Source organism: Berghia stephanieae, chromosome 2, assembly GCF_034508935.2.
Source record: "Berghia stephanieae isolate SIO BIC M18660-M18661 chromosome 2, UCSD_Bste_1.3, whole genome shotgun sequence".
Lineage (NCBI taxonomy): Eukaryota > Metazoa > Mollusca > Gastropoda > Nudibranchia > Aeolidiidae > Berghia > Berghia stephanieae.
The window spans coordinates 53,387,704-53,400,203 of NC_088361.1; the positions used below are offsets into that span (position 1 = coordinate 53,387,704).

At 37.0% G+C, this 12,500-nt stretch overlaps 1 protein-coding gene across 2 annotated transcripts in view; it reads right to left on the reverse strand.

Moving 5' to 3' along the window:
- Window positions 1-2,032: 2,032 nt before the first annotated feature.
- The window catches only part of LOC144965150 (small ribosomal subunit protein eS17-like), a 17,453-nt gene continuing 6,985 nt past the window's right edge, over window positions 2,033-12,500 (reverse strand). For both annotated transcript variants that reach the window (XM_078900144.1, XM_078900145.1), the window contains exons 3-5: window positions 10,409-10,514; window positions 5,562-5,627; window positions 2,033-2,144 (exon numbers count right to left, since the gene is read on the reverse strand). In XM_078900144.1, coding sequence (XP_078756270.1) covers window positions 2,052-2,144; window positions 5,562-5,627; window positions 10,409-10,514 — 265 coding nt within the window. In that variant the 3' untranslated portion in view covers window positions 2,033-2,051. The remainder of the gene's footprint in view (window positions 2,145-5,561; window positions 5,628-10,408; window positions 10,515-12,500) is intronic.

The window sequence follows — 12,500 nt, forward strand, 5'->3', positions numbered from 1 at the left end:
ATGCAGCAGAGCAGAGGTGTCAAAAAATGACAAGACATATTGGTGATTTTTCAGCTAAACTACCTCTTAGCCGAAAATGTTTGACACGGCAAAAACAGCTGAAAATTTCAGAAAAATCCTAAAATCGCGGAAGATTATCATCACTGAGGGATGATGGTGTGATGGTAGTTGTAGAAGTAGTGGTTGTAGGTGTAGCTGTAGTGGTGGTGATGGTCGGGATGATGTGGTGGTAGTTGTCCTAGGGATGGTGGTGGTGGTAGGGATGATGATGGGGGTGTAGGAATGATAATGTGGTGGTAGTTGTAGTAGTGATGATGGTGGTGGTAGAGATGATGATGTGAAGGTGGTTGTAGTAATAATGGTGATAGGGATGTTGATGTAGTGGTTGTGGTGAGTCTTTTTAAAAGGTGGAATTGTGATGGTGATGGGCGGAGATAAAACACCGTTTAGGCAGAAATCCGCCTTTAGGCGGAAGAATCTCAGCCCTGATGATCCATCTTTTAAAACCAAACTACATTTACAATTGACACCCCAAAAAAATAATACATAAAGTAGAGACAAAGCTTTGAAGAGAGAGAAAGATAGAAATTGGGGCAAAATAATGCTTGACAATCGGGTGATTGAGACAAATGTAGACAGAGCATTTCAGGCCTGAAAATGGTTGGTGAAAAAGTTGTCGGAACTTTTTGAACACGCGAAAATAGACATAACAGGACAAAAATATGGATTAATAGACACAACACATATGACACGTCAATTGACTAGTCAAATCATGTCACTTTCCCCTACTTATTAATAATGAGGTCCTCATTTTATGGTACCAAAAAAAAATTCCAATTATTTTAGGACCCAGGTCTGAGTTAGTTGTAAAATCAAAGGAAGAGAACAATTCCTACCCTTTTGAAGGATGTGTATCTAGTGCTCGAGACGGGAAGCTTCGTATCTTCGCTCCTGTCTGTCTGTGCTAAATGTTTACGCTGATTCTTTCTTTTATTTGGATTAATTCTTATAGAAAAAGATGAAGAAGAAGACGACGAAGAAGAAGAAGAGGTGGTGCGGTCGTGTGAGAGCTTTCAAAGAAGGATATATATTTCGAAGAAAAATAATCATTTCGCATTACTTTTTTTCCGTCTCACATCCAGACTGAAACAATAAATCATAGGGAAAAAGAAATAAGACATGGAAAAATGCATGTGTGTCGGTAGCAAAATAGAGAGAAACCTTCCGGTCCCAGAAGCTCCGACACACTTCTGTGCGTGTGTTATTTACCGACTAGGTGTGTGTTCGACGACTCGCGCAAACTTCGCGATCCTCTCTTGTTGGCTGTGACACGGTAGCCAGGCAGTGAATACATCCACATCTAGCGGAGCGTGTAGGTGGCATGATATTATAGCTAACTGATAGACAGCCTAGTTTTGTTTTGTCTTTGATGCGACAAATAAAAAGTTTGTTTTTTTAAGTCGGCATTTGAAACAGAATTAGTTCTTTGACGTTACGAATTTTATATTTACTATTAAATTTTTAAAAATATTACCACTTATAGAGGAAAATCGTACTGTCGGAAATCTGACACTAGTCGGTAGATTTACAGGCCTGCAGATATAGATAGTATGCGCTTGGCTAAGAAGCTCATAACATTGCCATCCGGAAGTATAACGGACCAACACTCAAAACTGTGTGTAAACATGAACTTTTATAGTCGCGTTAACACAGTTCATTGAGTATTACTCATAAACGCGGATGGCAAAAAGCAATAACAAAGACCTGAGTGACGTCATCTTCAAACTATCTATAAGGGGATAGAAGACACAGTATGTGCCTCCCTGCCCACTACGGGAGGTCAGGATCCCCGGTCAAGACAGGCTGATTATTTACTTGTATAACTGGCACAGTTTCCTACATACTATTTCAGATCTTTACCTATGGGAAAACAAAAGGTCCCACCCAAACCCTAACACATTTGACAGGGTACAAACGGTTAAAACATATGTACATGAAACAGGTAAATAACTGACAAAGAGAATAAAAAACATACAACATAATAATTTTATTTAATTTCTGCCTCCACCCATTTGATTTGTACGTCCTCCAAAGTTGGCAGCTACAACTGGAGCAATGACTTGGACAGGGAGGGCACCAAAGTCCTGAAAGAGAAACAAGACACAGTATTATCACTGAAATTGTTCAAATCATTCTTATATTGAACCATAGTAATCAGAACGAATAGTATAAGTCTGATGTTAATAAAAAAAATCACAGTATAGAACGGATATATCGACATGACATCAAAGTCCCCCCCCCCCCCCCTATATAACAATGGTAAAGAATGATCACCACGCGAACCACTGATACCGGCAATAATTTATCTTTAAAATATCTTAGCAGTCAAGATATCCTGCAGTGAAGTAAAACAAGTCAATGAAAATGCAGAGAGACCCTGTAAAATAAGTCAACGAAAAACCAAGATTATTGTCCAATAACATCCAACGAATCTTGATCAGAATCGCGATGTCAGCAGTCAAGCATAGTCATGGGCCAAGCCATCATATCCCTGTACTGATACAGACAATGGGAATTCCCGGCATCAATATTCTTGGATTTCAACAGCAGATATGCGAATGAGAAATGCTCCCTACATTACCCACTACATGCAATCTGTCTACCTGTCTTCGCAAGCAGCCCAGCCAATCCCGGTCTGGAACCGAGACTGAGTGTCGGTAAATGAGACAGACCTCCCTATAATATATAATGCATAGCCAATTCTCAGCTTATCGGTCTCAATATTATGGACATGAACCATGCGACTATTACTGGTACTCAGTCTCGATGCCACTCGACAATAGTTAATTTTTGAAGACGCCATTGCTGCTATAAAGACCCTCCACTGTTTTTCATAGCAACTTCATGAGGACGCTTCCTTATTTGAGGTCCTTGCCAGCACTGAGGAAAGGGTCCTTAACTCTATCTTGGACTTCGGAGATGGACCACAATATTAATTAAAGTCATATAAAATGAATCGTAATAAATTTCAAAATCGGTACTTCTAAAGGGCACCACATCATCAAGATTGACTTCCCTTGTTATTTCCCCGTATAATTTTGTCTGTTTCCCATTCAATTTTTATAATGACTGATATATCGACATCACATTTATATCGCCATTTTACCGTTGTACCAACGATATCGATATATCCGTTCTCGACTGTATAAAACCCCATACCACCCACCTTTGAGAAGTTTAGTTCCGACATATAAACTCAGCATGAACAAATAAAACAAAAAGAAAGGAAATAGAAAAAAAAATAAAAATAATACGGAAAGTGTGGGGGGAAAAGTATGTTTTTAACACTAATGTTCCACTTTTATCAAGCTAATGGCACTTTGCAATAAATAGAACAATTCCTATTGATATACTTGATACCAAATTTGTCCCAAAAGCAACTGTAAAGATACAAGACTATGACGCCTTGAATATACATCTATGAGACAAAAGGTTGTTTTAAGATGATACACCTCGGATCCCCCCAAAGTAAATTCCTCGATTTTGACTCTCTGTATAACCAAAACTGATTGCGAAAATGAACAAAGTTTTGCCCCCATTTGACAACCTCCCTGTGCAAGATGGAAAAATTTCCCCCAGCTCAACACCACTGATCGCTATCATAAACAATTTTCTCGAATAACAAGAGTTTCCCAATTGTGAGGTGATTTGGCAAAACCCAACGGATGAAACACAGGGAAAGTATTGCGATACAAGCAAATAAAGATGGAAAAATATATTGTAGAAGAATGCTAAGAAACCCTATGAGAAACAGAATTAAAACAGCTATATACAGGCCTGTAAATGATTGGTGAAATAAATTGTCTGAACTTTTTGAACACGTGGAAATAGACCAACAGGACAAAAATAGGGATTAGTTAATAAACACCAGTGCTGATGGTGACAAAAAGTGAAAAAGTAGGAAAATGTTGAACGATTGCCTTTAAGCACCATTTTTACTGAACTAAACCCCACTTTTAGAGCAATTGAGATGATAGACTATCATTGATACTCTAGCTAACTTCTGGAGAGTGGGAAACTGCACCTGTATGTTCCACCACACATCAACTCTCTCATTGCTAGCACATTGTTTCAGGAAAATGTAATTTTTAAAAGGAGGAAATTCATCCTCTGGACTCCAAAATCGCGGATTTCCGCGGATCCGAGGAAAACCACCAGCACTGAAACACAACACAGATATGACATGTCAATTGACTAGTCAGTCCTGTTACTTTCCCCAACTCAGTTATAGAGGACCTCATATTATGGTACCAAATAAAATCCCAATTATTTCTTACGGTTAACAATGAGACGGAAACTAAGACACCATGGGAATAAGAGACGGGGAAAAACATGTGTGTCGGTATAAATAGAGAGAAACAGCCCTGTCCGTCCGACACACGCAATGCTTGCTAGTTATTTACTGACTAGATGTGTGTTAGACGACTCGCGTGAACTTGCGACGACCCTCTCTCGCTGCCTGTGGCACAGTAGACAGGCAGTGAATACACATGCCTCTAGTGGAATGTGTAGGTTGCATAATAATATAGCTAACTGATAGATGGTCTAGTTTTGAGTTTTGCTTATCTTTTATGCGACAAATAAAAAGATTCTATATTTTTCGAAGTCGGCATTCGAAGCGGAATAAAATTTGGATTTTTCAAGGAACGAAGTAAAACTTTTATTTTCTCTTTTGTTGGTTCTGCTCTTTGACGTTACAAATTTTATTTGTACTATTAATTTATTTATTAAAAAAAAAATTAGCACTTTACAGAATATACAGAGCAAAATCGTAATGTCGGAAATTCCGACAATAGTCGGAAGATTTACAGGCCTGTATATATTAAACATACAATCTTACAAAGTAGAAAAATAAGCATACATATTATTTGCTTTTTTGGCGTACAATTGGCAGCCTTAAATGTGGAAGATCGCCACCCTGGATAAAGGGCTAAAAATCTAACAATACAATAATTAAATCAGCTGAACTCATTTAGACCTGACATTAATTGCCTTCAATCAAAGCCGCCAAGAAGTGGTTTTGTTTTTCAAAAGGGAGATATTTGATATCGACCAACTTTGAGAATGCATTAAAAAAGAAAGAGTATGTACAAACTAACCCTACATTGAATGGTAGATACATTTGAGCTACATAAAATAAAATCTACCTATATTATATATAAAATGGTTAATTAGGATTTAAAACCATTCAAATTAAGGTTCAAATCAAAATGTATCTCTCGGATGTAATTACTTTTTTAATGAACAAGTGCATATTTGGAAAATGCAGCTCCTTTGAACAGTGATGATGGTGATAAAGAAGGAAAATATTGAACATCTAATTTAAGCCCCATTTTTTAAAAATGTTTTAAAGCAATAACATGACACAAGGAGGCAGAATAGAGCTGTCAGTGCATCTAACCTTTTAGAAAAGATTTCACTACTATAAGAGAGAAGTGAATATATCAATTCGAACTGAACTCTAACCCAATAACACGCCATTAAGTACATAATTTACTCACCATAGCCTTTAACATGTCCTTTGTATCAGGGTCAACTTCCAGGATGTCACGGTCCAAGGCAGAAACCTAGTGGAAAAGAAATTGAACGAAAGATAAATAGATATGTCATTGAAAGCCATTTCATTCAAGATGACAAATGTGGCAATTAAGAATGTATAAAGCAGCCCGAATATATTGGCAGTGCAGCATGACACACTGTTTAAGTCTTTGCTTCATAACCAGAAGGTACTGAGTTTGTCTACCTAGAGACACGAACTTTGGATCACAGGAACTTTAGACACCACTCATTGAATCTATTAGCTTTTAACAGTTTGTCATAAGCCAAATATTTTAAGCTTTGTCTGTTATCTGTGTAGTGTAATATAAGTTGATTTTGGGGGTTTAAATACTTTATTGAGGTATGCCCTTTGTAACATAAGACTGAGATACTTAGGTTATTTGCACTTTGAAATACAAGGAAAACTTCAATGCGCCAATAGAAATAGTGTATATGCACAAAATATCAAATTTTGAAAAAAAAATCCCAGCCAACATCTTTGACAGTTTTGAGCCTTGAGGTTGTCAAAAATTTGCGATTTTGGTGCACATTGCATTACGCTATGCGTTATTGTTCGAAAAATTATAGTACCAGACCCATATTTTTGCTATATTATGTTGGACCATATGTTATTTATTAAAATACAAATCATCAATGACCAAAAATGAAAGATTAACTTTAGTACCGCATTGGGGACAACCGGAAATAACAACCGCTTCCCAGTGCTTGCCTAGCAAGATTGAATGACGTAGCTAAGATATAGCGTCACTCGGGTTTGATCACGTCATTTCATACGTCAATAACTAGCTTCATACTCAACCAAAACAGCATAAATAAACTGTTTGCTGATTGGATGAAACCAATCAAACTTCGGCTTTTATTTCATAAAGAACACAATGGAATTTTTACTGAATCAAGGTCAGGTCTGTGTTACGTTTTTACAACTGACACGCAACTTGGAAAAGGTGTGTCACATTAAAACCACCGCCGCGGTATTGGGGTCGGAATGGTGTGTTACGTTTATACAACGGTCGAGGGTCAGGGGTTAGTCATGAAAAAAATATTGAATAAATTCATTTTTTACGGGGAGCCATATAACTCCAAAAGTTGACAATTGTTTTCATTTTCCTTCAAATAATTGTAATCTAATCTATATTAAAAGTTGTACAGGATTACCAAATTTGAGAGAGTTAACTTGATTTATAAAAAAGTTATAGCCTCTCAAAAATGGACCCACGAGCAAATTTGATTTTGACACTTTTTGAGACAAAATTTCAAAAAAAAATTGTAAAAAAATTAAAATATCCATATTCTGAACTGAAAATTTGGCTTTCCTCATGTCTTATAAGTATCTTCAATTGAGCCGAGTTTGAGGGAATCAAAAGTGTGGTTCCCACCCTTGGTCCATGATATAGTACTAGTAATAAGCATGATGATCATCATCATCTTTATCATCATAGATATTATTCAGTAGACCTGTAAATGAGCTCTATAAAAATTGACTGAAACTCTTCGTAAAAGCGGAAATATCCAAAGAATCTAAATGAATAGTAAACAGATAGCTCGCTTGAGCAAAACAATGGCAGAAAACCATCGGGACAAATATATACAGTGCAAGATGTTATATTTGGTTGTATTTATCCATCAATTTGTATGTCTGTATGTCTCTATATATCTATCTATCTATGTATTTATCTATCTATCTATTTATGTCTCTATATAGTTTTCATTATTATTCTCTCTTTATCTTCCAACTCCCACTTCTCCACCTCTTCCTCCTCATTCTTCTTTTCATCCATCTTTAGATGTTATAGATTCCCAGAATTGATAAATATGAGAGAGAGAGAGAGAGAGAGAGAGAGAGAGAGAGAGAGGGGAGGAGAGAAAAGAGAGAGAGAGAGAGAGAGAGAGAGAGAGAGAGAGAGGAGAAGGAAAAAGAGACAGAGGGAGAGAGAAGAGAGAGAGTAAGGAAACACAGAAACAAAGAGAGGAGAGAGAGAGAGGAGAAGGAGAGAGAGAGAGAGAGAGAGAGAGAGAGAGAAAGAGAGAGAGAGTGGGGTGGTTTTAGTCACAGGGCCTGATCGTTGTTGGGACAGGTATATGGTACTACATCTCTCTCATCCACTTTTCTATCTATCTATCTATCTGTCTATGAATCTATATTTCTCTTTATCTTTCACCTTTTCATCATTTTGTCCATCTTTTCCTTCATACATACATCCATCCATCTATCTACCGACAAACTCAATCAATCTACCTTCATATCTATGTTTATATTTATTATGTATCTATCTATTCATCCACACAATTCATTTGTTTGCTTATTCCTCTCTTTATTGTTCTCATCCACAACAATTTCTTCATAGCTCTCTCTCTCTCTCTTTGATAGTATTTCGTATGTGTGTTCTCCGTCATATCAAATCAAATAATCCTCTCTCTCTCTCTCTCTCTGTGTCTCTCTCTATTTATTAGTATTTCGTACATGTATTCTCAGTCATATATCAAATCAAATAATCCTCTCTCTCTCTCTCTCTCTTTAATAGTATTTCGTACGTGTATTCTCCGTCATATCAGATCAAATAATCCCCTCTCTCTTTCTTTCTCGACCTCCCTCCATGCTTTTCCCCCCGTCTATTTTTCTCACAATAAAATGGGAGAGACAGACAGACAGACACACACAGAGAGAGAGAGAGAATAAATAGATATCATATTGACCAACATAGACTGCGGACAGAGAAATAGGTAGAGAACAAAAACTAAGTTCTGAAAAATGCCATTATTGACATTCAGTTTCCAGACACCAGCTATTTAGTATATTGACCATTAATTACTCATGATAAGTCAATAAAAACCCAGTCATCCGCATATTCAAGTCAAGAGGAGGTGAGAGGTTTGGGAGAAGAGGAGGGCAAGATAGACAAAGCCAACAAAGTGCACGCTGCATTTTGATCTGTCATTGCGTAATTTATGATTTTCATTGTGTCAATTAGTGAATGTGAGTGTGTGTATGTGTGAGTGAGAGAGAGGGGGGTAGCAGAGGAAGGAGATTAATTTTTTAATTACCCAAACAAATCACAATGAATGTAGACTCCACCTCACTAGTTCACTTCGTATTGAGAATGTATGTTGCGTTGGGAAGGGAGGTGGGGTGTATGGGGGAGGGGGTGGTTTTGTGTTCAAAAGTGTGTGTTACAAGGTTCATGTACACAAAAGTTTCGGATTTTATTTGGTCAAGACTCACCATTTCTGTAGTGATCCATCACAAATAATGAATTAATTTCAATTTAATTGTTCTATTTTCTATGGCTCTCACTATGACCATGATTAGTTCCGACTCAGGGCAGTTATAGTAATATTATTATTATGCTTTGGTTTTGCGACATGTATTTCTATATATTTTTATTTGATCCTGTAATTTTAACTCACTTCAAGAACATGTAACTGTAACATGTTAGGAATCAAAGTCAAAGCATATTGACGTGATAATGACTACCATGAGCCCAGTTGCACATCGTGTAATCCACTGAAATCTATCAATTATAATAATTCCATTTAAAAACGAATGATACACAACAGCTTGCTGTGGAAGTTTACAAACTAAAGTGGCAAAAATGCAGATTGTTTTATACTTCTGTTCTCACAAACAGGGATGCCAGATGGCCAGAGTTCTTCGAAGCCAATTTAGACTGCAAAAGTGACCAAATAGAACCTCATGTGGCCAAACAGTTCAAACACTTTGACCTCCTTAAAAGACATCGATTTTGATTTTTTATGGACTAACCTAGGAAAAGACTTTTTTTTTTTTTTTTTTTAAAAAGAAAATTTTAATCTATAATATATATGCGATTCTCTGTGTGTCAATTTTGATCATACACATGGCCATCTGGCAGCACTACTCACACACCAAATACGACTTCTTGACACTTCTTCCTAGCAAAATAGCAGTATTCTCCTAGTTGCCTTTCCTTTTCAAGCTGCAACTTGTGGATATGGGTGAAATTTGACCGTTTTTGTGTGGGAAAAATTATCTTCGTAGTAAATAGCAGTATCTTAACCGTATCCATTACTTTAAAGACAACATAGCCCGGAGAACGGTCGTCTTACTGGTGAGCCGGTCAGTTAAGGAATTTCTTTGATGACGTAAAAGTGACGTCACTTCCCCACCCGATGGGGAAACGATTGGGGGAAAGACGAGAAAGGAATGCCTTTGATTGTCACCGACATCTGCATATCATTACAGCCTCACGACAGCTGTACTGTTATATAGAGAAAAAAACTAAAGGCCCCGTAGAGTGTATCGAGCTTTTTTTTTTCTTTTTCTTTTTTTGTTTTTTTTGTTTGTTGCTTTAGGTCTCTTCCAACACAATTGAGGTTATATGAGAGACCGCTGAAACAAAAAAACGAGCAATCTAACAAAAATAGTACAAATGTCAATCAAAATCATAACCTAAAGATATCATAAGCTAAATTATAAATAACCAAGAACAAACAGGCAGAAGATTTACAGAAAAAAAATTTAAAAAATCCCCTGTCAAAAATACAATCACAAACCAAAGAAACAGGATAGACTAGTAAAGAGAAGAAGAAACGACATCACTATCGGATCGTACACCCATGCGAACATCATAGGTATATGATTCAAGGGTGATGCTCCCATCCAACCACCCGCGTATCAAGCTTTGGCTGTGAGCAGACCAGTACTATCAGTAGACAATGCGTAAAGCGCATTTGTCAGTATTATTACCATGGCCTACATTATTTCTCTATCTAGAAAACTGGATGAATATCACACAACATTTGACTTAATTACCTCTGGAACGTAGTTATCTCTACGTTCTCTTTCTTCCTCTTGAAGCTTGATAGAAATGTTCCTTACTGGACCCTTCTTGATCCTTTTCATCAAATGGGTCACAAAACTGGAAAAGAAAATAGAAATTAAAGATGGACAAATAATAGAATGCGTAAAGAAAGTTCTGGACTTACCTACTCTTTTCCAGCAATAGATTTCAAAGAATGTATACATTTTCCAACAATTCAATAATTGCCCCTGATATCTGTATTGGTGGGGAGGGGGTTAATGAATGTTATTGTTAGGAATCAATAAACTGAGAATAGAACTGAGCGATTGATGGCATTTACCAGCCTCTGACATAATTTTACCTTAAAACCTTCCAATTAGTTTATCCTGAGACAAACCAAAAAAATACAATTAAAGTCAAAATGCTCATGAATTCCAGAGCGATAGCATCTTATTTTCTAGTCTAAAAATATGCTGTTCATCAATAAAGATCATCCATCCATCCTCACTCTTTTATGTCCTGTAATCTCAAGAGTCTGTCTATACACAACCTGTTACTAAAATTATGATTCAACATGCAACCTATTCATTAGTTCGCTGAAGGACTGGTTATATAAATACTTCCAAGGTGTTTGGAACCAGAAGAGTAAAGGGTGTGATTACAAAATGTGAAATCAAATCAAGTCGCAATAATTTTTAAAAATCAGATCCGTACTAGCATGATCATGACTACATTTCAAGTTTTGTTTTTATCTACGTAGTGGCTATTTTTACAGTCCCGTAAAGATGGTTCTCGGGGCTATTTTTACAGTCCCGTAAAGATGGTTCTCGGGGCTATTTTTACAGTCCCGTAAAGATGGTTTTCGGGGCTATTTTTACAGTCCCGTAAAGACGGTTCTCATGGCTATTTTTACGGCGTTGATGCGATTCTGTTCAATTATCCGCATAGTTATAGATTATCACCTTTTTGCAGTATTCACAAAACTTCACATATCATTTCTCCCGATATTTAGATGTGCAGATCTAGAGGCTGTGAATGAAAGCAAAATTAATTTCATTTAACATATTTAGATCTAAAGCTAAAACTAAAATTAACAAACAATTAATGTAAATTCTCTTAGCGATTTTTACGGTACTGTCATTTTTATTACATAAATTTTTTTATTTTTTTTTGCATAAGTTATGTTTGCAGTACAGAACAGCCCGTTTTCTATCATCAGTGGGCAGGTTAGGTTGTATGTCTTGATTTTTTTTCTGTCAAACAGACATAATATAGATCTATTATCAAACACTGAAAGTATATTTAGTTCCTGCTTGAGTCGACACCCCTCAAAATATAATACTTTACAGGTTTGCTTTTGTTTATACTTTACCAGTATAACCAGCCAGGAAGGACTAACAGTTTATACAATTTTAAAAGACGTAGACGTCTAACATTCAGGGTGCAGTCATCTCACGTGAGAGTGGGTTTGAATCCAATTTCAGAAAAGAGGCCGTTCACAAACCAATTGGACACATTTTGACCATAATTTTAGAACCCCCCCCCCCCCTCCCAACCATATTGTGGACAAATGACTACCCCCCCCCCCCCCAAATGCGGATGTCAATGGTAAAGATGCACATTGCGAAACACCTCATGCTTAAATATTGTTCTTTTGAATAATATTTTTTTAAAAAGAAAGTAAATAATGATGATGATTCTCTACCATGGGCGGTCATGATCCAAAAGAATAGAGGTAACCAAGACTGATCCTCATTGGAGCGCCGAGGTGGAGAGGGCATTTTACTTTGGTCCCACCATCGCGTTGCTCCTACTCCTTTACCGATTGACCCAGTGTTTGTTCCGACCAGACAAGAGTGGTCGCTGTATTGCTCCTCCCTTCCCAGTTAGGAGGTTGTTTTATTGTTCTCCGCCAAAGCGGTGTTCACCTTGTGGTCAGACCAAGGTTGTGGTTGCCCTGGGTCAGACCCCTCTGCCTAGGCTTTGAGGTACCACTAGGGAAAGAGATAGATAGAGAAAAAGAGAAAGGAAAAAAAAAAAAAAAAAAAAAAAAAGAGAGAGAGAGAGAGAGGGGAGGAGAGAGAGAGAGAGAGAGAGAGGAGA